The sequence below is a fragment of the Calypte anna genome, chromosome 26 (genome assembly GCF_003957555.1).
Source record: "Calypte anna isolate BGI_N300 chromosome 26, bCalAnn1_v1.p, whole genome shotgun sequence".
Taxonomy (NCBI): Eukaryota; Metazoa; Chordata; class Aves; order Apodiformes; family Trochilidae; genus Calypte; species Calypte anna.
The window spans coordinates 6,174,035-6,201,701 of NC_044271.1; the positions used below are offsets into that span (position 1 = coordinate 6,174,035).

A 27,667-nucleotide genomic window follows, 5' to 3' on the forward strand; every position below is an offset into this window, starting at 1 on the left:
ATACGGGGTTGGAAATGCCTGGGGATCCACGGGGAGCTCTGCGGTTATGCGGGTTGCGGGGCGGGACGAGCAGCGGCCTGGCCCCGGTGCATGGCGGTCTGGCGGAGGACTCGGCCCCGTTCGCCTGTCCTCAGGTCGGTGCCAGAGGTGGGGGGGGAAAGGCCCGAGGGGACGGGGAGGGGGGGAGATGGCGACCGAGGGGCAACCGGCCCCTGGCGAGCTGCTGCCGCCCCCCCCCTCCACCCTAGGCTGCCTGACAACGCGAGGGGAACCCCGCCATGGCTCCCCGTCACCCCCAGGCCACCTGGGCCCGCCCGCCGCTCCCCTGAGGGCTCCCCATGGCGCCAGGCCCTGCCCTGGGCCCTGCTCAGCTCCTGTCACCTGTCCTGTCACCCCCTGGGTGTCTTCACACCACAGCCTACACCTGCAGCACCTGCCCCATCCCTCCCCGGGCTGGCGGCCTCTCCTTTGCCCCATTACTTTTGCTTGGCAGCTCCAAGAGGCCTCGGTTCCCCCAGCTGTGTCCCTCCCACCCTGCTGGGATGGGGTCTTTCCAGGGAAAGTGCCTCTCGGGAGGTGTCAGGCCTGATAAAAGCAGGGAGGATCTGCTTTTCCAGCTGTCTGTGGGGTGCTTGGGTTGGAGGGTGCAAGGCCTGGCTGCACCCTTGGGTGCTGCAGTGACAGAGCTGTCAGACTTGTTCCTGGAAATCAAAACGATCAAGTAAAAAGCTATCTCAGAGATTGCTCATGGTGCTGCTTTCAAAGATAAACCTATCAGCAGAGTGTCACTTCAGCATGATGTTCTCCTGGGGGTGTGGGTGTTTTAACATCATCTGCTTAGAGCCTCAGAGTTCCTCAGCAGGATGGGAATGAGGAGAAGGGAGGAGAGGATGAGGGTTCTTCCAGGGACAGAGCTCATTGTCCTGCCCATCTTTTACACTGCAGGACACCCTCAGACTTCAAAGTCCTCAGAGGCCTTTCCTGCAGGTCATGTGGAGGATGGGGAGGGTTTGAGCGTGGTGTTTATCTCTAAAACAAGTCTGTCACTTCACTGGGGTGATAAACTTCAGCTTGTTGTTGCCTGTGAAGAGATTGATAGCTCTGCCTGCTCTTGGGGTGAGCAGGGCTCATCTTCTGTCCTGATTAACCTCCAAACCAGTTTGCCATGCAGGCCGTTTTAGCTGGTTTACACACATTGAGGGGAGAATCCAATCTGAATTGTCTTTCTTTCCTTTAAAGCTTGAAACAAAGCCATCAGCTCTCTGTTCCCCTCTCCTCTGGCTCTGTGTCCTGGTGCTCTCTGTGGGAGAGCTGCCCAAGGGGAAATTCATGTCTGAGGAGCAACCCTCAGGACAGGATGGAGAGTTTGGGCTTGCACACAGTGACCCTTAGTGATGGGAGCACAGCTTACCTCCAGCAGGCTGTCAGAGGTAAGGCAAACTTCAGGCTGCAGAGCCTAAAAGTCACTTTTCTGACCCAGGATTAAAAAAAAAAAAGCCCCCTCTCCCCCAGCACATCAGCTCTCAGGGATCTGATTGCCCCTGTGCTCAGCTCTGGGGAGGCCACAGCTTGAGTCCTGTGTCCAGTTCTGGGCCCCTCAGCTCAGGAAGGAGCTTGAGGTGCTGGAGCAGGTCCAGAGAAGAGCAAGGAGGCTGTGAAGGGATCCAGCAGAATTCCTGTGAGGAAGAGCTGAGGGAGCTGGGGGTGTTGAGGCTGGAGAAGAGGAGGCTCAGGGGAGACCTCATCACTCTCTGCAACTCCCTGAAAGGAGGCTGGAGCCAGGGGGGGGTTGGGCTCTTTTCCCAGGCAACTCTCAGCAAGACAAGAGGGCAGGGTCTCAAGTTGTGCCAGGGGAGGTTTAGGTTGGAGATGAGAAAGAATTTCTTTCTGGAGAGGGTGATCAGGCATTGGAATGGGCTGCCCAGGGAAGTAGTGGATTCTCCGTGTCTGGAGATCTTTCCAAAGAGCCTGGATGTGGCACTGAGTGCCATGGGCTGGGAACCACGGGGGGAGTGGATCAAGGGTTGGACTTGATGAGCTCTGAGCTCCCTTCCAACCCAGCCAGTTCTAGGATTCTGTGATCTTGAGAGCTCACTTGCTCCAGGAGGCAGCAGCTCTCTGTTAGATTTTCAGGGAGCAGTGAGGCAGCAGGAATGAACCACCCCTCAAGGTTGGGATGTCCCAAACCCATCCTTGGATTTGTCCTTGGAGATGGGGGAGCTGCTGCTCTGGAAGGTGAGGGCTCTGCTGAGTGAGCCCTTTTCTCTCCAGGGAAATGAGGTCCAGGCTGCAGCCTGCAGGACCCTGTTCAACCCAAACCTCCCTTGGGAAGCTGGTCAGGATGTTTTCCTCCCCTGGGCTGCAGAGTTGGGTTCCCAGCAGTGCTTTTCTCCCTCAGAGGGGTGCAGAGCTCAGTCCCTGGAGCAAAGTCAGTGCCAGAATTCAAGACCTGCCCTTTTTTTGGTGATTCTGAGGTGCTGCCTCCCTCACTGCTCTGACAAAAGGAACAAGGTTCCTGCAGAACAGGCTGGGGGAGTTGAGAGGTTTCATGTCCTGAGGATTGCTCTCTTGCTTTCCTTTCTATGCAAACTTGCTCCAAGTATTATGGGATGGAGCTGGGCTCTCTTCAAACCCACCAGGTTTTATGACCCCCCCCAAACATCATACAACAGGGGAAGGTCTCTGGGATCCCTCATGTTCATGTGAGATGGAGCAACATCCTCTCTGCAGCAAATGATTTGGTAACAGAAACATGAAACAGGGTTACACTGAAAAACCCAGAACTCACAACCCTTCAAGGGGAGCAACACTTTGGATCCTGGAATTTTTTTTCCCAAAAGTGAATCCTCCACCAAAGTAAAATGAAAATACATCTCCAGGCCCCTGCTGATGCTGGGAAAAGCTCCCAGGGGATTTTTTTTCTCCAGCAGGAGTGTAATTGCTTTCTCCTTAAATCCCAAACCCATTGCCCAGGTCAGTCTTTCCCCTTCTTGGCTCACAGAAGGGAAATTAATGAGGACTGAGGGTCTTTTTCTTGCATCCTCCTGTCTAGGAAAGGGAGGCTCCAGCCTCTGTGGTTCTTCAGGGGAAAACCTTGATAAATAACAGCTTATGATAACCCAAAATAGCTTCAGATCCTCAGTTTTACTGTGTCCCATGGGACTGGTTTCCTTGGGAAGCTGCAGCAGAGGGGACAGAGGTTTAGAAAAGCTGAACTCTGCAGGGGCTGCTGATGGGGTTTGTTTTTTAACTGTTTCAGGTGAAAAGCTGATTGAGGGGCAAGTCATTGAACTTGAAGATGGGACCACAGCTTACATCCATCAGGTGACAGTTCAGAAAGGTGAGGAGCATCAAATCACTTTAATAAAAGGAAATGGATGGAAATGTCTGTGTTGCAACATCAGGTTCCTCTTTTAGCTCCAGCTTTAGAAATTCCATTCAGGTGGAGGGTTCTTTTTTTTTTTCCTTGCTTGTGGTTTTGAGGCTGAATGAGCAAGGACACAGAACATGGGATTTCCTGACAAGTTTTTCAGCAATTTGACAAGGAGGCAAATCTGCTGGTGGTGTAAGCAAATGTGTGCTAAGTGTTGTTTCCCCTTTGGGCTCTCTCAGAGTTGTCAGTCTGACAGATCCCAGGTCTTTGAGCAAGGCCAGGAAGCTGTGAACTCCTTTTGTGCCCAAACCACCTCTGTTTCATGTGGGAGCAGCTGGACAGGATTTTCCTCTCAGCTTTGGAGATATTTACTTCTGGAATAGGTGTTTCAGGGTGGGGGTTGTTGGAAGTGTTGCCACCTTGGGCATTGACCAATGTCACCTCTGAAATGAGGTGATTAATTAGTGTGAGAAGTGCTGGGAATTCACTTGATGTGGCACAGAGGAGCCCTCCCTGGCCTTGCTAAGGTGTAAAAGGCAGAAAGAAAGAACTTTCTTGCTCTGGGTGAATCCTTTGAAGTTCCTTATTTGTCACCTCCTTTTTCTGTTCTTAGAAGGCTGCTTGAAACCCACAGACTCTTCCAATAAGCTGTGTGATTTATTTTTTTTTTTCTTTTAGAAGCTGTGGCTTTTGAAGATGGTCAGCCAGTGGTGCTGGAAGATGGCAGCATGGCCTACATCCACAACACAGGTAAAAGGGAAGCACATTCCCTGGTGGTTTTTTTTCCCTTGGTAACTGGAGCAGAAGCTGCTCAAGTGTCCTGGCAGCCTGGGGGGTGTGAGGGGTGCCTGACACCCAGCACCTCATTTACATTTAGTTTGATTGCTTCTCTCTTGCAGAAAGTTATGAGCCCAGCACCTTTGAGGCCATCCAGCTGGAGGATGGTTCCACTGCCTACATCCATGCTCCTGTCCTCATGCCACCTGGCAGCACCATCCTGGAAGTGCAGGGAGAAACAGGGCTGGAGGAGCTGGCTGGGGAGGAGGAAGAGGATTCCTTTGATGTGGAGAGCATGGCTGCATTAAAGCAGTACAGCAGCAAGGTGAGGACACAACCCTTCTTTTATGGTTTGCCAGCAGCATGGAGGGGCTGGGGGACTTGTTTGTCCTGGGATTTAAGTGTCCTCCCTTTGTTAGGACATCTCTGGGTTCATTTTTCAACAAGCCCAGCTTTGAGGGGAGCACAGGGCTGGCACCCTCAGAGGTGGCTGCCAGTTCAGGGCAGTTTCCTGCTGCACCCTCCAGCTGATTCCTACAGTGCTGGGCCTCTTCCCCTTCTCCTGCTGCAGAAGAGCAGAGAAGAGCTTGGATTTCTTCAGAGAAGAGCATTTGGGAAGAGCAGAGAACAGCTTGGATTTCTTTTTCCTTGCTTTCTGTGTCCCTCCTTGAAGATGTTTTCTTTTAGTGTGCAAAGCTTTTTCCTCATGCCACCAGGCTGGGACATTTTAACCCCCAGATGATCAAGGCTTAACCTTCCACATGTCAGGAGCAGCTCTGGCTGCTTGCTCCCCATGCTGACAAAGGCCTCAAAACCCAAAATAGCTTCAGCTCCTCACATGTTGTCACACAGGGCTCTGTTGGGGGGTTTTGGGTGCTGCCATTTTCTCCCATCTCCATGGTGATGGGTGAGCAGGGGCTGGGTGGGGCACCATTTCCTGATGGAGACTTTTCTGCTGTGCTAGGCCCAAGCTGCCCCAGCTCTCTGGAGACCAGTAGGGTGGCACTGCTGAGGCAAATGCCTCCCTGCTCTGTGCAGAGAGGGATGAACAGTGCCTGTGTCCCTCTGCTTGCAGGTGTCTGATGAGGAAGAGGAGGGAGTGACAGACACCTGCCACCTGAGGAGTGAGGATTCCAGCAATGTCCCTTCCCAGGTCTGAATTTTTCAGTGATGCTTTTTCTGGAACTAGGACTAATTCCTCTTCATGCAGAGAGCTTTGCCAGACAATAATTAAAAAAAAAGCTTGGTGGCTTTTTGTGGAAGGAATTCTTCAGTGTGAGGGTGGTGAGACACTAACCTAGGTTGCCCCCAGAAGCTGTGGCTGCCCCATCCCTGGCAGTGTTGAAGGTTGGATGGGGCTTGGAGCACCCTGGGCTGTGGGAGGTGTCCCTGCCCATGGCAGGGGTGGCACTGGGGGAGCTTTAAGGTTTCTTCCAGTCCAAACCAATCTGGAATTCTCTCCAAGGTTAGCAGGGATGCTAGCTGCCAGTTTTACAAGTGAACCAAGTGGTGTACAAAGAGGTCTGAGAGCACCCAGTGAGCTGGGAGGTGGGAAATAAAGGCTCTGAGACCCCTTCCCTGTCACCTGGGCTTTACCACATGTTCTTAAGTTGTTTTAGGAACATTGTTTGGGTTTATTGTTTGTTTGTTTTTTTTTGGCAGGGTGGGAAATGGTGTGTTTGGGCTTGGCAAAGCTGCTCTGGGGGCTCACTGAGTGAATTTCCTTCCATCTCCCAGCAGGATTTGCAGGAGGAAGAAGTGCAGAGCAGTGAGAAGGGGCAGCAGGTTGGCAGCAGGGCCTTCAGGTGTGGATACAAAGGCTGTGGCCGCCTCTACACCACTGCCCACCACCTAAAGGTAAAGCAGGGGACACTGCAGCCCAGCCACCTCCCTGTGTGACACTGCCAGATCAGAATGCTGCTCCACACAAGGCTGAGCTGTGTGCTTGGCTCCTCGAGACATCCAGATGTGTGAAATCCAACTGAGGACTTCAGGTTCTCTCCACCAGTTGGATTTCTCCTGACTCTTTTCCTTCCTCCTGCTCCTGGCTCTCATGGCAGGGATCTGTTTCTTTATTTCCAGGTACATGAACGTTCTCACACAGGGGACAGGCCGTATACCTGTGACTTTCCAAGCTGTGGGAAAGCATTTGCCACAGGTAAAAATGTCTCTTTTGAGCAAATTTGGTTTCCTCTCCACTCCAAACCACTCTTTGAGTGGTTTTACCTAGCAGAGAACCATGAGCACAGCTGGTGAAACCTCTGAGAAGGAAGTGCAGCAGGGCAGACTGCCTGGAACTTGTTTGGTTAGGGACAGATTAAAGGAGTTGTAGGAAGAAGCTGAGTTGTCAGGGTTGGTGTGAGGCTGTTTGGGTATTTCTTCCCCTCCAGCTTTGCACACACAGGACAGAAATTCAAAGATTACCCAAGAAGTGGTACACAGCTTGCTAGATTCGTTCCTTCTCATTATGAAGTTTAATTATAGCTTCTTTCCTGGACAGGGTACGGACTCAAGAGCCATGTGAGGACACATACTGGTGAGAAACCCTACAAGTGTCCAGAGGACATGTGCAGTAAAGCTTTCAAAACCTCTGGGGATCTCCAGAAACACATCCGGACACACACAGGTGAGCAGTGCAGGAGAAGAACTCAGCTCCCCACTGGAAAAGGCTCCCAGATAAAGTTCTGCTCCAGCTTTTATCCAGGATTTGTCTTCTTATGTCTTGGGTGAAGCAAGGCAGAGCTGAGGTAGATGGAGTTTACCCTGGAGACAGAAATAGGAGCAAGGCAGTGGAGCTGGGGAAGGGTTTGGAGCACAAGTGTTGTGAGGAGCAGCTGAGGGACTTGGAATTGTTCAGTCTGGGGAAGAGGAGGCTGAGAGGAGACCTCACTCTCTACAACTGTGGGGGTCAGTCTCCTCTTCCAAGTAATTAGCAATATGACAAGAGGAAATGGCCTCAAGTTGCACCAGGGGAGGTTTTGATTGGAGATTGGGAAGAATTTCTTCACTGAAGCAGTGGTCAAGCTTTGGAACAGAGTCCTGGGGAAGTGGTGGAGTCACCAACCCTGGAGGTGTTAAAAAAAGAGTGTAGATGTGGCACTTGGGGAGATGTTGTAGTTGGGATGGTTGGGGTCGGGTTGACTGTTGGAGTTGCTGATCTCAGAGGTTGTTCCCACCATCAAGAATTCTCTGATTTGGGGATTTTCCATTCTCTTCCTGGGATGCCAGTGTTGCTGGAGGAAACATGCCAGGTCTCAAGGGTAGAGGAGGGGGTGTAGGGGGGTGGATATCGAGGTGTCTGTGCTGCTGCAGGACTCTTGCACCCTCTCCCTGCAGGGGAACGCCCCTTCAAGTGCCCCTTTGTGGGCTGTGGCCGCTCCTTCACCACCTCCAACATCCGCAAAGTTCACATCCGAACCCACACGGGGGAGCGGCCCTACATGTGCCCGGAACCCAACTGCGGGAGGGGCTTCACCAGCGCCACCAATTACAAAAACCACATGAGGATCCACACGGGTGAGAGAAGGAGGAGAAAAGCTGAGAGGCAAAGAGAGGAGCTGGAGGAGGGTGAGTGGGTTCAGCTTTCTTCTCTGACCACTAGGGGAGAAACCCTACATGTGCACCGTGCCGGGCTGCGGCAAACGCTTCACGGAGTACTCCAGCCTCTACAAACACCATGTGGTTCACACACACTGCAAACCCTACACCTGCAGGAGCTGTGGGAAGAACTACCGCCAGACCTCCACCCTGGCCATGCACAAACGGAGCAGCCACGGGGAGCTGGAGGCCACGGAGGAGACTGAGCAGAGCCTGTATGAACAGCAGCAACTGGAGGGTGAGCACCCAGCCCCATCACAGAATCACAGAATCACAGAATGGGCTGGGTTGGAAGGGAGCTCAGAGATCATCAAGTCCAACCCTTGATCCACTCCCCCCGTGGTTCCCAGCCCATGGCACTCAGTGCCACATCCAGGCTCTTTGGAAAGATCTCCAGACACGGAGAATCCACTACTTCCCTGGGCAGCCCATTCCAATGCCTGATCACCCTCTCCAGAAAGAAATTCTTTCTCATCTCCAACCTAAACCTCCCCTGGCACAACTTGAGACCCTGCCCTCTTGTCTTGCTGAGAGGTGCCTGGGAAAAGAGCCCAACCCCCCCCTGGCTCCAACCTCCTTTCAGGGAGTTGCAGAGAGTGATGAGGTCTCCCCTGAGCCTCCTCTTCTCCAGCCTCAACACCCCCAGCTCCCTCAGCATCACCTGCAGCAGGCTTTACAAAGAGAAGGGAGATGGCTGCATGAGCCTGCAGCTGCTCTGCTCTCCGCCCCAGCTCTGTTCTCTGGGCTTCTGCCTCCCCCACCACAGAAGCTGGAGCATGGAGGGGGTTGGAAGGGATCTCTAGAGATCATCCAGTCCAACCCTCCTGCTCAAGCAGGTTCACCTGGAGCAGGTGGATGGCATCCAGGTGGGTTGTGAATGGTTCCTCCAGAGGAGGAGACTCCACCACCTCTCTGAGCAGCCTGTGCCAGTGTTCTGTCACCATCAAAGTAAGGAATTTCCTCCTCGTGTTTAGATGGAACCTCCTGGGCTCCAGTTTGTGCCTGTTGCCCTTCTTCCTGTCACTGGGCACCACTGAGAAGAGTCTGGCCCCATCCTCCTGACACCTGCCCTGGAGATACCTGATAAGATCCCTTCTCTGATAAGTGCTTCTCTCACCCCTTTTCCTCTTCCCTTCCTCAGCTGCTGCTGATGACAGAGCCACCCCCCTGAAGAGCCAGCACATCACTTTCCTGGCAGAGATGGAGGAGGAGGAAGAGGAGGAGGATGATGGTTTGCATGCACAAGTCTCCCTTATCTCTCAGGATGGGACAGATCAGGTGTGGACACGTGTGGAGGGCAGCACTGAACTAAGATTCTGCCTCTCCCCAACCTTGGTCTTCCCCAAATGATGGTTTTTTTTTTTTTCAGCCTAAAACAGACCCTGGGGCTTCACAGGCTCTGTCCCAAGGGCTTTCTCTGTACAGCCACACCCCAGGTTCCATGTGGGGGTACAAAAATGGTCCCCAAATCACCTTGCTGGCCAGAATCCCAGAGGCATTGGCCTGGGCTGGTGTGCAGGGCCTGGCAGCCCTCTGGCAAGAGGCAGCTCCCATCTCTGCTGACACAGGCTGAATTTGGTGCTGTTTTTTCTATCATCTGTCTATGGCAGCTCCAGTTTTGTGGCACTTCCCTCCAGCAGCTGCCTGGGTGCTGACTGGGAGAAACTGGGGGAAGGAAGCAGCTGCCACCAGTTGCACTGATTTCCTCTCAGTCTGAGATGTGCAGTGAGGCACAAACTGTCACTTCAAAGCCTGGAGAGAAGTGCCCCATCCCTGGCAGTGTCTGCCCCATCCCTGGCAGTGTCTGCCCCATCCCTGGAAGTGTCTCAGGCCTGGTTGGATGGGGCTTGGAGCATCCTGGGCTGGTGAGAGGTGTCCCTGCCCATGCAGAGGGGTTGGAACTGGAACTTAAATTGGAATTGGAACTTAAAGCTCATCCTTTAAGGTCCCTTCCAACCCAACCCATTCTGTGATTCACTGAAGGTCCTAAGTTGGGAGGTTCTGTAGAAGAGGTAGAGCTGGAGACTTGAGGTCTGTGAGTTCTTCATTGGAATCCATGACCCTGAGCAAAGTCCTTGGAGTTTTCTGTGCCCTGCATCTTCCATGTGGAGGAGGAGGAGAAAGTTTTCATCCATCCCGAGCCCTCAGTGGTTGTTGCTCAACTCCAGGGTTGCACAAGGCTTCCTGAGAAGCCATCCTGCCTGAGGGCATCTGCTCTTCTCCTACCCAGGTCAGTCTGTCCCAGGAAGACCTCCAGGCTCTTGGCAGTGCCCTTGGCATGGTGACCCAGAGCAGTGCCCTCAGCCTGCCCGAGGCAGAGCTGGCAGGTGGTGACACACACTCGGTGACAGTGACCAGCAGGGACAGCACTGAGACACAGCAGCCGGTAGGGACAAACCCAGGACCTTCCCTTTTCCCTGCAGCCTGCTGGGGTTGTGTTTGCTTTTAACACGGGGTTGGTTTTTATCTCCTGACTTTCCCAGGTTGCCATAGTCACCTCTGGAGCAGTCCTGGCTGAGGAATCGGCTGTCACCTCCCTCTGCCAGCAGCAGGTGGCATTGCTGGCCACCCCCAGCGGCACCCACATCGCAGTGCAGGTACCCCCAGCTCCTGACACCTTCCTCCATCATCCCTTGCTGGCTTCAGCACTTCCCTTCTTGCTCTGCTCCATCTCCTTCATCCCCAGATGCCCTGCAGGTGGAGGGGAGCAGGGATGTTCACCTTGGGCTGCAGAATGCCCCTTTCTAACCTGCTGCTCTCCATCCTAACCAGGCCTCTCCCTGCTTCACCTTCCCTGTGCCACCCACTGCCAGTCCCTCCTACCTCTCTCCTGCTTCCCTGGCCCCACTTTTTGGGAAGACAGTGTTATCCCTCTCTTTTTTTTCTTTTTTCTTCCCTCTCCAGTTGGAAGAGCAGCAGAGCCTGGAGGAAGCTATCAGCATGGCAGCAGTGGCCATCCAGCATGAACCTGTCACACTTGAAGCAGCCGTGGCTGAGAATGGGTGCTGAGACCCCCTGGAGCCCCCCGGGCAGGGAGGGTGGGCAGGCAGCCTCAGCTCCTTCTCCATGGGAGCATCAGGAGCAGCTGGATCAGGGCCAGCTGGCATGTGGAGTGAGGGATGGATGGTGGCCAGGAGCAGTGAGCAGAGGGAGATGGTGCCAGCAGCCCCAGGCTGCTGGAGTGACCCTTTTCCAAGGGCTCTTCTCACTGAGGGGGGATATCCAAGATACTTGGCTGCTGCATTCTGGAGTCTCTGCAGTTTTCCTGAGCTCTGAGCAGCAACTTTTCCTGCTCCTCACCTTGGGCACTGACTCCCTCTCTCTGGAGCAGATAGCAGGTGATGTTTTCTAGTATTAATTCCTTCCTGGCTAAAATTCCCAAGACCTTCCAGTCTCCTGCAGCACCAGTGATGGAGCCACAGAGATTTTGGAGTGCAAAAATTTAGTTTGGAGAGGCACTTCCTGCCCTCTCCCTCAAGTCCAGCAGCTCTCCCCTTTCCTGCCCATCCTTCCAGGTCAGGGAGAAGTGGGCAGCATGAACACAGAAGCAATAAATCCCCCTCAGAGCAAGCCCAGGCTGCTTGGTGGCAGGAGGGGGTGACCAGTTCCTGGTGCATGGCTCCAGCAGCCACATTCCCATCTCTTTTTCTGCTCTCCAAAAACATTTCCTTGGCAGGCTGAGCGTGGTGGAGCAGAGCAAAGCCAGCCAGCGCTTGTTTGAGGGCTGAGTTAGTCCTGGGTGTAAATACTGAGCTGAAATAAAAACAGAATAAAAAATTGCTTTTTTTAAAAAAAAAAACAACAACAAACAAGGACTCTTTACTCTTCCAGTTGTGGGGGTGGAAGGAGGGGATGGGTGTTGATGTTTTGCAGATGGAAGCATTAAGGAGGTGCTGGAGATTTGTTGGGCAATCACTGCACTTTTGGTCAATTCAAAAACTGCTGTGAGCAAGAGGAGTTGTAACCTCTGAGTTCTCAGAGGAGCTGAGAGCTGTCTCCTGAGTCTGAATTTTAGGGAATTGTGGCAATACAAGAAAATGTGTCTGAAGGTGTCTTAGAGCAGGGCAGAGTGGGAAAAGCCAGCACGAGAGGTGAACAGGGTGAAGATGATTTAGGTGACATTCACCTGAAATGCAGCGCTACAGGCTGGGGACAGTGGCTTGAGAGCAGCCAGGCAGAAAGGGAGCTGGGAGTCTGGATTGCCAGGAAGGTGACCATGAGCCAGCAGTGTGCCCAGGTGGCCAAGAAGGCCAATGGCATCCTGGGCTGGCTCAGGAACAGCGTGGCCAGCAGGTCCAGGGAAGGGATTCTGCCCCTGTGCTCAGCTCTGGGGAGGCCACAGCTTGAGTCCTGTGTCCAGTTCTGGGCCCCTCAGCTCAGGAAGGAGCTTGAGGTGCTGGAGCAGGTCCAGAGAAGAGCAAGGAGGCTGTGAAGGGATCCAGCAGAATTGCTGTGAGGAAGGGCTGAGGGAGCTGGGGGTGTTGAGGCTGGAGAAGAGGAGGCTCAGGGGAGACCTCATCACTCTCTGCAACTCCCTGAAAGGAGGTTGGAGCCAGGGGGGGTTGGGCTCTTTTCCCAGGCAACTCTCAGCAAGACAAGAGGGCAGGGTCTCAAGTTGTGCCAGGGGAGGTTTAGGTTGGAGATGAGAAAGAATTTCTTTCTGGAGAGGGTGATCAGGCATTGGAATGGGCTGCCCAGGGAAGGAGTGGATTCTCCGTGTCTGGAGATCTTTCCAAAGAGCCTGGATGTGGCACTGAGTGCCATGGGCTGGGAACCACGGGGGGAGTGGATCAAGGGTTGGACTTGATGAGCTCTGAGGTCCCTTCCAACCCAGACCATTCTAAATTCTATGATTCTAAAAGTCACCTGAGAAAACTTCACCTGAAATTCAGATGATTTAGGGTGCAAAAGACCCTTTAAGACCACCCAGTCCAGCTCTAAACCTTCACAAGTTTCCAGCAAACTGCTCTTGAGTTTTTGGAGATACCCGAGAAGTTTGCAGAGGAAAAACTTCCCGCAGGGGAGGAACGGGCACAACCCAGGGGGCTGCAGCAAGCTGGATCTCTGCTCTTTTTCCTCAGCTGCAACCGAGCCCAAACCAAGCAGGGCTGGAACCTTTTGGAAAGGAGGGAGGAGAAAAAAAAATTAAAAAACCTTCATTTAAATCCCAGAGGCGGAAGCTGCTCTTTGGGGAGGGATTTTCTCTCCATGCTGAGTTTTTTCTCCTCTTCAGGCTCAGCCAGCACAGGGTCCCAAATCCCCGGCGATTTGGGACGATGGGGACCTCAGCTTGGAGCCGGAGCCCTTGAACTTGGGCTCTTTTTGGGGTTCACCCAAGCAGATGGCGCTGCTGCTTCGCCCGTCCCCGACCGCCCAAGGGCTGGATCGGGGCAGGCGGTTTCCTGGAACCGGATCCTCGGTCCCGGCAGAACCTCCCCTGGCACCGCCGCCCGTAGCCATGGACCTGCGAGCGGAGCTGCTGAAATCCATCTGGTACGCCTTCACCGCCCTGGATGTGGAGAAAAGCGGAAAGGTCTCCAAATCCCAGCTCAAAGTGAGTCCCCCCAGGGGGAATTCGATGGTCCCGGAGGGGGTTTAAAAGGGGGAGAGGGGTTGCAAGGGGCAGAGTGGGGCTGGGGATGCTCTGCATCCCTCCTGGGTTTCCACGGAGGAATTGGGAAATCTCCAGGTAAACAGAACCTTGCTGTGGCCTCCACGTTGCGTTTGAAGTTCTCCATCTCCCTTAAAAAACAAAAAATTGAAAAATTAGGGGGGTTCATGCAGAGGAGTTAATGCTCAGATGTTTTTTCTAGGTGAAAAGTAGGAAAAATGAAGTTTTAAGTTGTTTGGGGGGGGTCTTTAGGCTTTTTATGGCCAATGAACAGCCCGAGCTGGGTTTCTATTTTCTTGCTTGCCAGAGCACCCTCATTTCTGCTTCCTGCTGAGCCCGCAGGTCGGAAGGTAGAGTTAAACCATTTTAAACTCAAACTCCTTGGCTTAGATCTCCCCTCTCCCCCACCCTTTCAGCAGCTTAGCTGAGGGCTCCTTCAACCCTTAAAAAATTATTTTTTCGCTGCCTCTGGGATGCTCCAGGTTGCACCTTGGCTTTTAGGATAACTATTGATTTTTTTTATTATTTTTTTTTCCTTCGCAATTGCTGGGATTTGGGTTTTTTTTTTTTTTTTTTTTTTGTTTTGTTTTTTTTTTTTTTTTTTTGGTGTCTCGTTGTGGTTCTGCTGGCGCCAGGGTTGGAAATGCCGGTTGGAGCAGGGGGCTGCCATGCAGAGGAAAGACCTGAGCTAGAAACATGCAAAGCACGGGGAGAGAGAGAGAGAGAGAGAGAGAGAGGTTGTGCCAGGACTTGGCAGCAGCTGCCAAAGCTGCGAGTTGTGAAACTCTGCAAAAACAAACCCAAAACCCCCCCAAAAAAGCTTCTTTCCTTCTGTGCCCTCCTCTCTTTCCCTGGAGGGACTGCAGGGAAGGTGCTGGACTTGTGGGGAGAGAAAGGGGGGAAAATAAAAATTAAAGGGTTTTGTTTGTAGGGTCTGGAGGGGAAGCAGCAGGGCTGGGGCTCCTCCTGCTCAGCTGCACCCCAGAAACTTGCACGTGTGCCCTGTGAGCCTGCTTAAAACTGGAGAAATAGCTGAAAGAATTCAGGCAAATCCCAAATCCCAGAGCCTAATCCCCCTCACTGATCCTCAGGGTGCTGCTCTGCTCCCCTCGCAGCATCCCCTGCACCCAGGTCCCTGCCAAGCCCTGGGCAGCCTTTGCCTTGTGAGATCTTTACCTCTGGTGATGGTGAGGCCACGGGGACCCTAATCCTGATGGTGATTTCCTTGTGCAGGGGGACACAAGGAGCTGAAACCCCTGGTGCTGAGGCTGCAGGGACACTGGGGACAGAGTCTGCATGGTGACTTTGCCCTGGGTCACTTTCCAGCCCATCGCTGGTTTTCCACCCCCGTGCAGGGCAGCACTGGGTGAAGCTGCCCCGTTCCATGGTGAAGCTCAACCCTGGGTAATTTTTACCCCATCTTGGGGCCGGGGAGAGAAAATTTCCATTGCCCATCAGTGCCAAACACCAGCTCAGGTTTGCCCCATCCCACACGAGCCAGCAGTGGGGTTTCTGCTCATGGTTTCAGCAGAGAACTCAAGGTTCTGGCAAGCTGGAGCCAGACCCTGTTCCAACCATTCCCTTTCCAATCCCTTCCCGGGTCGTGCTCTGCTCCCCCCACCCCAGGGTGTTGCTGCAAGAAGGATTTTGAAGAAGGAGAGGAAGGAGGGGAGGGAAGGAGGGAGAAACACTGGGGCTCAGCCACGCTTGTACCTACAGACACCAAATCAGCCCCAGGAGCTGGGCTGGGATCTTCCTGGTGGATGAGCCACATGCCAGTAGAAGTTGGGTGCCTCTGACGTGTTTCCAGCTGCATGAGGAGTTTTAGTGGTGTTTCGAGGATGAATTTAAATTTATTATTGAAATTATTTCTTTAATTTCCACCCCTTACCCCAACCCTGTCCCCCAAACTCGGCACTCATGAGGCTGCACCTCAAGTCCTGTGTTCAGTTCTGGACCTCTCATGACCAGAAGGACATTGAGGGGCTGGAACAGGTCTGGGGAAGGGTCTGGAGCACAAATCTGACCAGAGGCAGCTGAGAGACCTGGGGGTGTTCAGGACAGGAGGCTGAGGGGAGACCTTTTGGCTCTCTGCAACTGCCTGGGAGGAGGTTGGAGCCAGGGAGGGTCAGACTGTGCTCCCAAATGATAGAACAAGAGGCAACGGCCTCAGGTTGTGCCAGGGGAGGTTAGATTGGAGCTTGGGAACAATTTTTCCTTGGAAAGGGTTGTCAGGCCCTGGCCCAGGCTGCCCAGAGCAGGGGTGGAGTCCCCATCCCTGAATGTGTTTAAAAATCCTGTAGACACAGTGCTCAGAGACACAGCTGAGCAGTTGGCTGGTGGAGCTACGTTGGTAGAGTTTGGTTAAAGGTTGGGCTGGATGGTCCTAGAGGTCATTTCCAACCTGAACTGTTCTGTTGTGTGTTGGTGAAGCTGTTGGGTTGAGCAGTTGAGGGCTCTGCATGGACACCCGGGTTGGGGTAGGTGTTGATCTACACAGGAAGGAAAGGCAGCTTGTGGTCACAGGCAGAGCTCTGGGGTGGTTCTGTTCCCAGCCCTGCTCTTGGATGAGCTTTTATCTGTGTCCTCCCTGGCAGGGTGAATCCCCATCTCCCCAGGTTCTGGCTGGGATGTGGGTCCTGCATCCAGGACAGAGCTGAGATGCCCCTTGGGGTGGCTGTGCCCAGCTGGGTCAGAACCATCCTGGTGCTTTCCAGCTCTGCTCCGTGCTGTCCCCACTCCAGAGGATCAGGGTTTTGCTGAGTGCTCTGAGAGCTCCATCTCTGGAGGCTGAGGGTCCCCCAACCCCCAGGCTTGGGGGGCAAATGGCAGGGGATGTGGCTCCTGCTTGCTTTTGGAGAAGAGCCCATCACCCGTGCAGGTCTCTGGGTATAACCAGCACCTTGGGTGCCCCCCAGGGTAGGTTGAAGGCTCCTGAAGGCTTGAACTGAACCTGCCCGTGGCTGTTGGATGCACCAAAGACCCAGGCCAGTGTGTCCCAGTTTGACCAGTAACAGGGCTGAGAGCAGCTCATCCCTCCAAGCCAGGGGAAAAGTCTTCCTGACGGTCCTTGAGCCAAGGGGTTCCAGCTGGTGGGGGAAAGGGACAGTGGTGTCCTTGCTCAGGAACAGGCAGCTGGAGGAACCCTTGGTGCTGGGAGTCCCCTGGAACCTGCACCCTCCAGGGAAGCTTTGATGTTTTCAGCAGGGCCCGTGGGGAAACTGAGGCAGCAGCAACTCTCCCTCCGTGATTCCAGATGCCTCGGTGCCCCTGTTCTGAGGCTGGGGGGGAAGGGAAGAGGGGGCTGTGTTAAACACAAGGCAGTCAGGCTCCAGTCTGAAAGGTCACCCCCAGCCCTGGCATCGCCCCCGGAGTCTCCCACAGGGGAGGAGAAGAGGAGCTGCCATTCTCCTGCAGCATTAAATATTCCACCCCCGGCTCTGGCTGGCGTCGGAGGGGTGGGAGGGAGGGAGGGAAAAACGCTGGGCTGGTGCTCAGAGGGATTTGGGATGCTTCAGGGTGTCAGGCAAACCTCTGCACACCCCCCAGCAACTCCTGTGCACGGCAGGGGGAAAGCTGCATCCCCAAAACAGCTCCCACGGGCTCAGAGCATCCCATCCCATCCCATCCCATCCCATCCCATCCCATCCCATCCCATCCCTTCCCTTCCCTTCCCTTCCCTCTCCTCCTGGCTATTTCCCTCTCCTATCCCTCAAGTCAGAGTCCCGAGGGGAGGTTTCGTGCCTTTCTCTCTCCGTGGGGAAAGCCCCAGCCCCACACACTCCACCATCAGGCTTTTCCCCCTCCCCTCCCCTGCCCTGGGTTCTTTTTTCAGGTGATTCCTGGGTTCAGGGGTTGCAGGGTGCTGGGGTTCACACATCAACCCCTCGAGGGCTTTTTGGTTGGGTGCTGGAGGAGGAGATGGGAGCTCTGGGGATGAGGTCTCGTGTTGGGAATGAGAGGCGATTCCCAAGCTTTCAGCCCATCCTGACGGATCTGCCCCCCATCCCGGAGGATACCCGGGGGGGTTCCATCCCTCCGTGGGGCTGCACCGAACCCCGAAAGGTGCGGCCGTAGAAGCACCGGGGCTCAGGGCTATCGCCTGCTGGAGCACAGGGTGGAGCCGAGGTGATAACATCGGTCCGGAGGGGGAAAAAAGAGAAAATCTGGTTGAGCAAGAACCTTCTCCAGCTGCAGCAGCCGCCGTGGCCTCCGGCAGCTCCGCTCCCTGCTGGGAGGAAATTTCCAGGTCTGCAGGGAGGAGCTGGGGTGCTGCTCACCATCTCCTCCACCCCCTCTCTGGAACAAGCTGCAGATCCTACAAACTGCCTCAGCAGACCCTGATGCAGTGAGGATGCATCGGTCTGGGACTTGACTTCAACCTTCTCCTGCTTCCTGGGACAAGGAGACAGCAGCCTGCCCAGCACCATGAGCTGGAGATGCTGGGGATGGTCCTGGGCAGCCTTGTTCCACATGGGAAACGTGGAAGCTGCAAACTCTGCCTTGTTTCAGGGGGATTTAAACAAAACTGGGCTGATTGATGACATTTGCAGCCTGGTTCTGGAGGTGGTGGTGGCTCCAGCTCATCCTTATCTGCTTCCAGACTAAACCTTTTTCTTAGTTTTTATAAATCTTGACTCCTTCTCTTCTTGGGGTCTTTCTGTGCCCTGCTGGCAGAGCAGCTGCTGTCAGGCTGGGTGCTGTGGTTGGTTATTTTTGTAAGAAATCCCTCAGGACAGCTGCCAAAGGGCAGAGCTTGGGGTGGCTTCTCATCTGCTCTAGGTAAAAGCATCTCCTGTTGGCTCTGAGATGTTTGAAACAGCTCCTTTAAGAAAAAAAAAACCACAAAATCCATGTGCCAGGAAACAAAAGAAATGAATGTGGGGAGGAAAAAACCCAACAGCCTCAGTTTTGGCCTGGTTTTTAATTAGTCTTTCAGGTTGGGCTCTGGGGACATTCCCCTCTCCAGCTGCCCAAACCAAACCTGTGGCTGCAGGGAGGGGATGCTGGGTGTGGTGCCCAGGTGGGATTGGGACAGGGTTGGAAGTTTCTCCATCTTCTCTTCATCCCTCCTGCTGGGCCAGGTGCTGTCCCACAACCTGTACACGGTGCTGTGCATCCCCCACGACCCCGTGGCACTGGAAGAACATTTCCGTGACGATGATGATGGTCCAGTGTCCAGCCAGGGCTACATGCCCTACCTCAACAAGTACATCCTGGATAAGGTGAGTCCCTTGCCCATACCCACCCACCTCAGCTGGGGACACCAAGGTCCCTGGGCTTGCTTCTAAATCCTGTGGGAGCCCCACAGCTCCACTCTTGGAGATGCCGGGGGTGGAAAGAGGATAAAGGGAGTTGGGGAGCACTCAGTTGGATGCCAGAATGAGGGAGGAACAGTTCAGAGCCAACAGCTCCTTGGTGAGGCTCCTTCCATCAAGGCTCTGGATGGAGACACCTCTCTCTCCACCAGCATTTCCTAAAGGGCTCAGAGAAAGCATCCCCCCAGCAGCTTGTTCCAGCCCCTTTTTCTCCTCCACTCCTGTTTGAATTGGAGGTGTGACCTCATGTGGTAAAGAGGAGGAGAGGGAGGAGAATGAATGGGTGCTGGGGCAGGAGCTGAGGTCGGGGTGGGCAGGGTCTCCAGGGCTCAAAGGCACCTTGGTTTGGCACAGCCAGACTTTGTGGCTGGGTGCATGTGAGAAGAGGAAACACAGACTGACAGCTTTCCTCCACTGGGTGCTTGAAAGAAGGGGGGCCCAGAGCTGGGTGCAGTAACCCTTCCCCTCTCCTCCCCTCTCCTCCCCTTCTCTTCTATCTTCTCTTCTCTTCTCTTCTCTTCTCTTCTCTTCTCTTCTCTTCTCTTCTCTTCTCTTCTCTTCTCTTCTCTTCCTCTTTTCTCTTCCCTTCTCCTCCCCTCTCCTCCCCTCTCCTCCCCTCTCCTCCCCTCTCCTCCCCTCTCCTCCCTCTCCTCCCCTCTCCTCCCCTCTCCTCCCTCTCCTCCCCTCCCTTCTCCTCCCCTCTCCTCCCTTCTCCTCCCCTCTCCTCCCTTCTCCTTCCCTCTCCTCCCTTCTCTTCTTTTCCCTTCTCCTCCCTTCCCTTCCCTTCCCTTCCCTTCCCTTCCCTTCCCTTCCCTTCCCTTCCCAGCTCAGCTCTGTCTGTCCCTGCCATGCAGGTCCCCATGGATGTCCCCATGCTGGTCTGTGCCCTGTCAAGACCTCTCCAGCCTGGTCCAGGGCTGCTGCTCTCAGGGCCTAGAGAGTGCAGAGCCCTCCCCAGCTCTCTGTGGTGCTGCCCAGCCCAATCTCCCCATCACAGAGCAGCCAAATCCTTCCAGATTTTCCCCTGTGCTTCCCTGGGAGGTGACCTGTGAACCCCCTCCTCCTGGTTTCCCCATAAAAATCCCAGCAGCAGCCCAAGAGGGGGAACCGGGGTGTTCCCAGTGAGAGGGACTTCCAGCTTTCTGCCACCCAGAAGTTTTTCCCCAGTTCTGCCCCTGCACATTGTGGTTTTCCTTTGTGCTGGTGCCATGGGACCGGTGGAGCTTGGATGGAGCAGCCAGGTGCTGCCAGGCTCCTTTGGTCCCTGTCACAGCCGACTGGTGCCACACCAAGAGGAGCATCTCCTGGTGCCAGGCAGGAGGTTGCAGAAGCTCAGGGAGAGGCAGTGGGGGCAGAAGTTGATGGAGGAACCTGACCACAGGCTGGGGCTTCCCTGCCCTGGGTCCTGGTTCCTCTGGATGAGAAGAAGCCAAGCCCATGGAGGTGATGGGGAGCTGGGCCTGGCAGAGCACTGCTGGGTGTGCTCCAAAGCTTGGCAGGAGGTGGCAGAGCCCCCAGGGCTGTTCCCAGGTGCTGCAAAGGTCCTGTAGCATCTTCTCTCCCCTCTGGCATGTGTCACTTGCCTGCATCAGGGGACCTGTGTTGGGGACACAACCTGTGTGCTGGCATCACAGGTGATGGTTCCCCCTGTGGGTCACCCCCTGCTTCCCACTGGCATGGACAGATTTCAGGTGTTGAAGGTTTCTGCCCACTCTCCATCCAGTTCTTCCTCCCCAAACCTCCCCCATGGGCCTGTAGCACCCTGTTCACCCCCTGACTCTTGCCCACAGGTGGAGGAAGGTGCTTTTGTTAAGGAAAACTTTGATGAGCTCTGCTGGACCTTGACAGCAAAGAAGAATTACAAGCCTGACCGGAACGGGAACAGCGTTGTGTCCCACCAAGATGCCTTCAAGCTCTGGTGTCTCTTCAACTTTCTGTCTGAAGACAAATACCCTCTTGTCATGGTGCCAGATGAGGTAGGACCCTCCTCTCCCCTGCCCCAAACCCTCATCCTCCCAGGGCTCCGAGTGCTGGCAGAGCCCTCTCTGGGGTGACACTGCTTGCTATCTCTTCCTGGCGTGTCCCACCACATCCTGAGATGGGAGAGAGAGGAGGCCTGGGGAGGGGGGGAGGATGGGGATGTCTGCCCTGAGCACCCCCCCACCGTGGCCATGACCACCCAGGGGAGAGGGGGTGCCCTGGAAGCAGCTGGGGGACCCCCTCCAAAAATGCTGAAACCACTCAAGTGTAGATGTCTTGGAGGACAAGGTGTGGGCTGGTCCATAGTGCTCTTCCATGGGCCAAGCCTGTGCCAGTGACCTCTTTTGCCTTCCCCTCCTTTCCTTTCCTTTCCTTTCCTTTCCTTTCCTTTCCTTTCCTTTCCTTTCCTTTCCTTTCCTTCCTTTCCTTTCCTTTCCTTCCTTTCCTTCCTTTCCTTTCCTTTCCTTTCCTTTCCTTTCCTTTCCTTTCCTTTCCTTTCCTTTCCTTTCCTTTCCTTTCCTTTCCTTTCCTTTCCTTTCCTTTCCTGCCCTGCCCTGCCCTGCCCTGCCCTTCCCTTCCCTTCCCCACCCTTCCCTTCCCCACCCTTCCCCACCCTTCCCCACCCTTCCCCACCCTTCCCCACCCTTCCCCACCCTTCCCCACCCTTCTCCACCCTTCCCCTCCCTGTGCCAGTTCTCAGAGTCCCAAAGATCATCCACCTCCTCCTGGGGCTGCTCCCTTGCCTCAAGCCCTTTCCATTTCACCCCCGGGCTGAGTTGCTCCTGGTATTGAAGGATTCCTTCTGATTTTCACAGAGGAGAAAGAGAAGATGACAAAAAAACCCCTAAAAGTCTGATGTGATGGGTGGTTGTTCCTCATGAAACCACAGTCAGGCTGGATGGGACTGTGTCCCTCGTGTCACCAGGAAAGCAGTGGCAGAGCAGACCTGGTTGTCACTTCTCCTGCCCTGTGCCCATCCTCTCCCCAGCATCCAGAGAGTTAAGGGTGAGGTTGCCCCAGCTGCCCTGCAAAGCTGCCAGCAGTAATCTCCAAATCTCCAAATTCCACCTGGTATTTGGAGAAAGGGAGGGGGGGAAGGTTTTCCCTTTTCCTGGGGTCCCATCAAACCCTTCTGAGAAGGTTGGAGAGGGAAGGACAAGCTCAGAAGTCAAGAGCGGCCTGACCAGGAGGAGCTGGGCAAGCAGCTGCCATCTGCTTCTGAACCATCAACCTCCTGAGATCAGCAGAAAAGCTGAAAGGAAAGAAAAAAAGGGAAAAAAATTAAAAAAAAAAAAAAAAAAAAAAGAGAAGACAGAGTGTGCTGAGCAGATGTAGGAGGGCAACCGCACTTCCTGCTCCCCAGGAGAGGTGTTTCCTGTTCCCCAGCCCATGGTGAACTGAATCATCTTTCTGCTCACAGGGCTGAGCTTAAAAGAAAAAAAAAAAAAAAACCCCAACCAAAACTGCTTTTAAATTCTTGCCCTTCTGGCTAAATGATGTAAAAAAGAACCAAACCAAAAGCAAAAACAACCCAGCTGGGTACAAGGACTCTGCTGTGTTTCACCTTTCTGTGTGGCTTTCTCTCCTTGGGCTCTGGATCCTGGGTAGGGGAGAGCTGGCAGCAGAACTTGGCTGAGTTGTCTTCACAACATCATGTCAGCCACCTGAGCTCTTTTTTCAAAGCAATTTATTGACAGGTTGAGGCTCCTTCCCCTCTGTAGGGATCGCTTCCAAAACATCTCAGCTTTGTGGTTAAAAAAAACCTTCCCTTAGCCAAGCTCTAAGCCAAGGTCAAGCTGGTGACATGAAGCTGTTTGACCATGGCCATCAACCAGCCCAAGATCCTCTGGGATGAGGATCCTGCATCTCCAGGCTGGAAGCAGATGGGGTCTGGAGCTCTCCAAAAGGTATCAGAGGTGGGGATGTCTCTCACCTCTCCAGCTCGCTGTCCCCACAGGTGGAATACTTGCTGAAGAAGATCTGCACGGCCATGAACGTGGAGCTGAACTCCTGCGAGCTGGATGATTACCTCTCCCAGGAGCTCCAGGGACAGGGAGGGGTGACAGTCTGGCAGTTCCTGGACATGGTGAACTCGGGGAGGTTCCTGCGAGGCATCGAGCAGGAGGCTGTCAGCATGGCTGTGGAGGAGGTGTACCAGGAGGTCATCGAGGATGTGCTCAAACAGGTAAGGAGCCCACATGGCCTGGGGCACAAACCTTATCCCTGGACCACCCCCCCACCCTGGGTTTGATCCCCCGTGTCTCTGGGGCACAGGGTTACCTCTGGAAGAAGGGGCAGCTGAGGAGGAACTGGTCGGAGCGGTGGTTCACCCTGAAGCCCAGTGTCCTGTCCTACTACCTGAGTGAGGAACGGAAGGAGAAGAAAGGGAGCATCGTGTTGGACAAGCACTGCTGCGTGGAGGTACAGCCCAGGCCCTGCTCAGCTCAGGGACAGGAGACCCAGAAGTTCCTCTGATGAACTTTCCTCTGCTGAACTTCTCCGCAACCCAAGAATCCACCCTCCTGCATCCCTGAGTGCTGGGAGGGCCAGTCCTACAACTGAAAAAATTAGAGATAAGGTGTGGGATGAGCAGGTAACACCATCCTGTGTCCTCTCCCTGCAGGTGCTGCCTGACCGGGATGGGAAGAGGTGCATGTTCTGCGTGAAGACCTCGTCCCGCACCTACGAGATGAGCGCCTCCGACACCCGCCAGCGCCAGGAGTGGATGTTAGGTCTGTTTCCCACCCTGTAACCCCCTCCCCAGCTCCCCTTTCCCCTTCCACCGTGTCCCTGCTGACCATCCCCTTCCCTCCCCAGCCATCCAGACGGCCATCCGGCTGCAGGCTGAGGGCAAGAGGTCCCTGCACAAGGACCTGAAGCAGAAGCGCCGGGAGCAGCGGGAGCAGCGGGAGCAGAGGAAGGCGGCCAAGGAAGAAGAAACTCAGAGGCTCAGGCAGCTCCAGGAGGAAAAGGAGAGGACGCTGCAGGAGCTGGAGCTGCTCAAGGAGGCCCAGAGGCAGGCAGAGATCCTCCTGCAGGAGGAGGAGCAGCGGCGGAGGCAGCAGCACGAGGAGATGCAGAGGACCCTGGAGGTGCAGCTGCGGGAGGCTGAGCAGGTGGGGGAATCCACTCGGAGTGTCCTGCACCATCCCACGGCTCTGGTGCTCATGGAATGGGCTCCTCCTTCTCCTTCCCTCACTCATGAAAGCCCAGGGGGGTTGGAGGAGCTTTTAGTCCCCGCTCTTGCTGCTGCCACCCATCCCCTCCCTGGGCTCTGAGGGACAGAGGGGTCAGTACCACCAGGAGGGGAGATACCTGAGGACCACCTGCCCCAGGGGGGATGGAGCTGCAGGGTTGATGCTTTGTGCCAGGGCGAGCAGGGAGCCCATTTCTGACCTTGCAGCTCCAAAGGACACTCTGGGTCCTGAGCTGGGATACAGCCTTGCTGTGAAGCTCTCTCCAGGGGCTGTCCCTGGTGTAAGGAGATGCCTGGCCCCATCCACTCATGAATGTGGGGACACGGGGGTCCCGGGGATGGTGGTGGGGGCTTGTGCTGATGGTTCCTCTCCCTGTTGCAGGCTCGTGCTTCCATGCAGGCAGAGATGGTCCTGAAGGAGGCAGAGGCAGAGCGTCAGCGCAAGCGCATCCTGGAGCTGGAGGAGATGCAGGAGCATCTGCAGGAGGCCCTGCAGCAGGAGGTGAAGGCACGGCAGGACGAGGAGGCTGTGAGATATGCACAGGCCAGGTAGGACCAGGACAACATCCCTGCTCCTCCCTGAGCAGCCCCACTCCCCAGGGTACTGGGTATGGTGGAGGGGATGAGGGAGCAGGTGGAGGAAGGGGCAGAGAGATGTCCTCAACGCTTCCTTGACAGGTTACTGGCTGAGGAAGAGGAGAAGCTGAAGCAGCTGATGAAGCTGAAGGAGGAGCAAGAAGAATATATCATCAAAACCCAGCGGGAGAAGCAAGTCCTGAAGCTGGAGATGGAGAACAAGAACAAGTGTCTGGAGGAGGCACAGAAGCAGCTGGAAGAAGTGAGAGTGAACAGGCAGCGGGTGGACCAAGATGTCATGGTGAGCATCACAGAGGTGACACACAGGTGACACATCCCTTCACGCCACGAGCCCCAGGGGACTTCCCAGTAACCTGGGGGACTTCCCCAGGGTTACTGCCCTCCCAGTAACCTCCACACTGGGGGGGACCCAGCAGCTCTGAGGTGTTGCCTCTGGGGTTTTCTGTGCCATGGGTGGGCAAGGGGTGGCTGAGATGGAACAAGGATGTCCTGCCCTGGAGGGGACAGCACTGGTGTTCAGAGCAACATCAGCAAGGGGAAGGTGTGGATGGGGGAAGACTGGAGGAGGAATAGTGGACATTGAGGGAAGGGGAGCTGGGTGTTCATCCCAGAGGAAGCCTCCAGTCCAGGCTTATTCAGGGAAGGGGAAATCCTGCCCAGCTCACCCCTCTCCTCCTTCCCATCCCAGGCTGCCCAGAGGAAGCTCCGACAGGCCAGCACCAATGTCAAGCACTGGAATGTCCAGATGAACAGGCTGATGCACCCCATAGGGCCAGGAGGTAGGAGAGCATCCATCACACCCTTCCTGAGCACTCCATGCTGGGGCAGGAGCCACCTCCCACCCATCTGCCCCTCTTTGGGAGCACCCAGGGGGTTGGAAAGACCTTGGTGTTTCAGAGAAGATACCCCAACAACTCTGGCAGAGGGGGACCCCTTCTTTTGGGCTGAAAGGTCTGTCTGGGCCCCAGGGAAACTCCTCTTTTTCTGTGCCTCCCCAGAGAAGCGTACGAACGTGAGTGGAGGAATCTTCCCTGGCTACCAACCCCTTCTCTCCTGGAAAGATTCCTCCTTCAAACTCAAGCAGAAAGTGGAGGATCAGAGCAGCATCCACCAGAGGGAGAAGAGCAAGGAAAATGTGAGCAACGGTGGGAACAGCCCCGTGCTGCCATCTCCAGGGGTGGACACCATGGCCACGGAGCAAAGTGGGGTGGCAGAACGTGTCCCTCTGAAGTGACCCAGCTGGCACAGCCACCTCTGGATGGAGGGACCAGCACGGAGCCTGTAGGTGACTGCACCCAAGGCAGAGATGCTCCTATTTTCTTCAAGGAATTGCCACAGCCAGAGGACAATCTGCCAGCCCAACCTTGGGGACCTCCTCTGGGCTGCCCAGCTGAGGGACCTGTGCTCAGCTCCCCAGTTTGGTTTCCACCCTGCTCAAAGAAAACACCAAAAAGGCACCGGTGGGGCTGGACGAGGTGGCCCAGTTCTCTCTGTTGGTTTCTACCAACAAACCTTCTGCATCACCCTGGGTGTCTGGACACAGTGGTGGCTGCTGGGGAAGCCTTGGCAGACTGAGTGGTGCCTCCTCATCACCCCCCAGGGATGCCAGGGTGTCCTTAACTAACACCTGCATCCCCTGGATGGGGTTGTTGGGCACTGGAGGAGATGTTAGCAGAAACCAAGGAGCACCAAAGGTTTTGGGGGCTCACAGACCTCCTCCTCACCCACACCCGGGGTCCTGGAGGCACCAACCCCCCCTCCAGGGCAGCATGGGGCTGTGGAAAAGAGCCCACTGAAAGAAATCTGAATTTACCCCTGGAGAAGAGGCTCCAGCAGTGGGATTTTGGGTTGGTTTGTGAAGGGTTGAGAGGGACACAGGTAGTGGTGAAGTGGCCATAGGTGATGAACTCTTCTCTGGGTGGCATGGGGGGAGAGCCAACAGCTTTTTGTGTTTAATGAAGTGCTCGGACAGGCAGGCCCCAGGATTTGGGGGTTTCTTTTAAGGTCTTTGCCCTTGGATTGCAGGGCTCTCCATTTCAGGAGTCCTGCTCCAAGGCCTGCAGGAGCCAACAGCAAAGATTCCTGGTGGCTGGATGCCACCAAATGCCACCTGGTGGCTGTCACAGCTCTGCCCTGCTCTGTCTCCTCCAGCTCATTTGCTCCTTGAAAAATGAAAAGCAAAATCCCAAGTCTGCTCGGACATAAAAAACCCCCAACCCATCACCTCACCACCCCCCAACCCTTTCAGCCTTTGAGGGGGCCTGGCCTGGATCAGGTTCTGGTGAGTGTGACCCAAAACTGCCTCCCTGCCCCATAGATCAGCTGTGCCCTATAGATTTCATCATGTACCCCTTCCTATGACATCATAGCTCCACACCTGGTGATGTCACTGCCCTTTGCCCAGGGCCAGGCTCCCTCCTCCTGGTTCTGTGCCACGCGATGGGTTTTGAAGGAGAAACCTAAGTAGAAATACCTTGGAAAAAAATAATAAAAAACCAAACAGTTTTGTGTGTCCTAATTAAAAAAAAAAAGAGATGAAAATGCAATGGAGGAAAAGCTGCTCTTGGAGAAGGAAGAAATGTAGAAGAGAAGGAAAAAACAAAATAATATCTGTGTGGGTATGAAAGGGACAGATAGGACAGAGGAGTTAACCAGAGCCTGGAGCTGTGTAAGGTGAGAAAATCATATTTTTCTGTTTCAACAGCATCACAGTTATTTAATTCCCCCTCCCCAGCCTCATGTGAGAGAGCAGCCAGGCAGAAAGGGACCTGGGAGTCTGGATTGCCAGGAAGGTGACCAGGAGGCAGCAGTGTGCCCAGGTGGCCAAGAAGGCCAATGGCATCCTGGGCTGGCTCAGGAACAGCGTGGCCAGCAGGTCCAGGGAAGGGATTCTGCCCCTGTGCTCAGCTCTGGGGAGGCCACAGCTTGAGTCCTGTGTCCAGTTCTGGGCCCCTCAGCCCCTCAGGAAGGAGCTTGAGGTGCTGGAGCAGGTCCAGAGAAGAGCAAGGAGGCTGTGAAGGGATCCAGCAGAATTGCTGTGAGGAAGGGCTGAGGGAGCTGGGGGTGTTGAGGCTGGAGAAGAGGAGGCTCAGGGGAGACCTCATCACTCTCTGCAACTCCCTGAAAGGAGGTTGGAGCCAGGGGGGGGTTGGGCTCTTTTCCCAGGCAACTCTCAGCAAGACAAGAGGGCAGGGTCTCAAGTTGTGCCAGGGGAGGTT

The 27,667-nt window shown here is 54.9% G+C and overlaps 2 protein-coding genes across 3 annotated transcripts; both read left to right on the forward strand.

Annotated features, from left to right (window-relative positions):
• Positions 1 to 68: 68 nt before the first annotated feature.
• ZNF76 (zinc finger protein 76) lies at positions 69 to 11,533 on the forward strand. 2 transcript variants are annotated; one of them, XM_030465602.1, is made up of 15 exons: positions 69 to 134; positions 1,240 to 1,430; positions 3,260 to 3,340; positions 4,052 to 4,123; positions 4,273 to 4,475; positions 5,226 to 5,303; positions 5,891 to 6,007; positions 6,233 to 6,308; positions 6,651 to 6,776; positions 7,487 to 7,666; positions 7,752 to 7,985; positions 8,889 to 9,025; positions 9,978 to 10,133; positions 10,231 to 10,344; positions 10,652 to 11,533. In XM_030465602.1, the coding sequence occupies exons 1-15, from the start codon at positions 91 to 93 to the stop codon at positions 10,754 to 10,756; spliced, it is 1,914 nt and encodes a 637-aa protein (XP_030321462.1). In that variant the 5' UTR covers positions 69 to 90; the 3' UTR covers positions 10,757 to 11,533. The 2 variants fall into 2 exon arrangements, with proteins under 2 accessions (XP_030321462.1, XP_030321463.1); XM_030465603.1 differs by lacking the exon at positions 5,226 to 5,303 and having other exon boundaries at positions 76 to 134; positions 10,652 to 11,524.
• Positions 11,534 to 13,111: 1,578 nt separating this feature from the next.
• DEF6 (DEF6 guanine nucleotide exchange factor) lies at positions 13,112 to 26,670 on the forward strand. Its single transcript, XM_008499559.2, has 11 exons — positions 13,112 to 13,301; positions 18,443 to 18,583; positions 20,467 to 20,652; positions 22,614 to 22,841; positions 22,931 to 23,077; positions 23,280 to 23,388; positions 23,474 to 23,772; positions 24,235 to 24,401; positions 24,531 to 24,729; positions 25,138 to 25,228; positions 25,448 to 26,670. Exons 1-11 carry the CDS (start codon positions 13,206 to 13,208, stop codon positions 25,681 to 25,683), a joined length of 1,899 nt encoding a protein of 632 aa, XP_008497781.1. The 5' UTR covers positions 13,112 to 13,205; the 3' UTR covers positions 25,684 to 26,670.
• The last annotated feature ends 997 nt before the right edge of the window (positions 26,671 to 27,667 follow it).

Bases quoted from the DNA above. Each gene is read 5' to 3' on its own strand.
- DEF6 (XM_008499559.2), top strand. From the start codon at position 13,206: ATGGACCTGCGAGCGGAGCTGCTGAAATCCATCTGGTACGCCTTCACC. The intron at 13,302-18,442 runs GTGAGTCCCCCC...CTGCTGGGCCAG, and splicing joins TCTCCAAATCCCAGCTCAAA to GTGCTGTCCCACAACCTGTA. The intron at 24,402-24,530 runs GTAGGACCAGGA...CTTCCTTGACAG, and splicing joins GTGAGATATGCACAGGCCAG to GTTACTGGCTGAGGAAGAGG.
- ZNF76 (XM_030465602.1), top strand. From the start codon at position 91: ATGGCGGTCTGGCGGAGGACTCGGCCCCGTTCGCCTGTCCTCAG. The intron at 4,124-4,272 runs GTAAAAGGGAAG...TCTCTCTTGCAG, and splicing joins GGCCTACATCCACAACACAG to AAAGTTATGAGCCCAGCACC. The intron at 7,986-8,888 runs GTGAGCACCCAG...TCCCTTCCTCAG, and splicing joins TGAACAGCAGCAACTGGAGG to CTGCTGCTGATGACAGAGCC.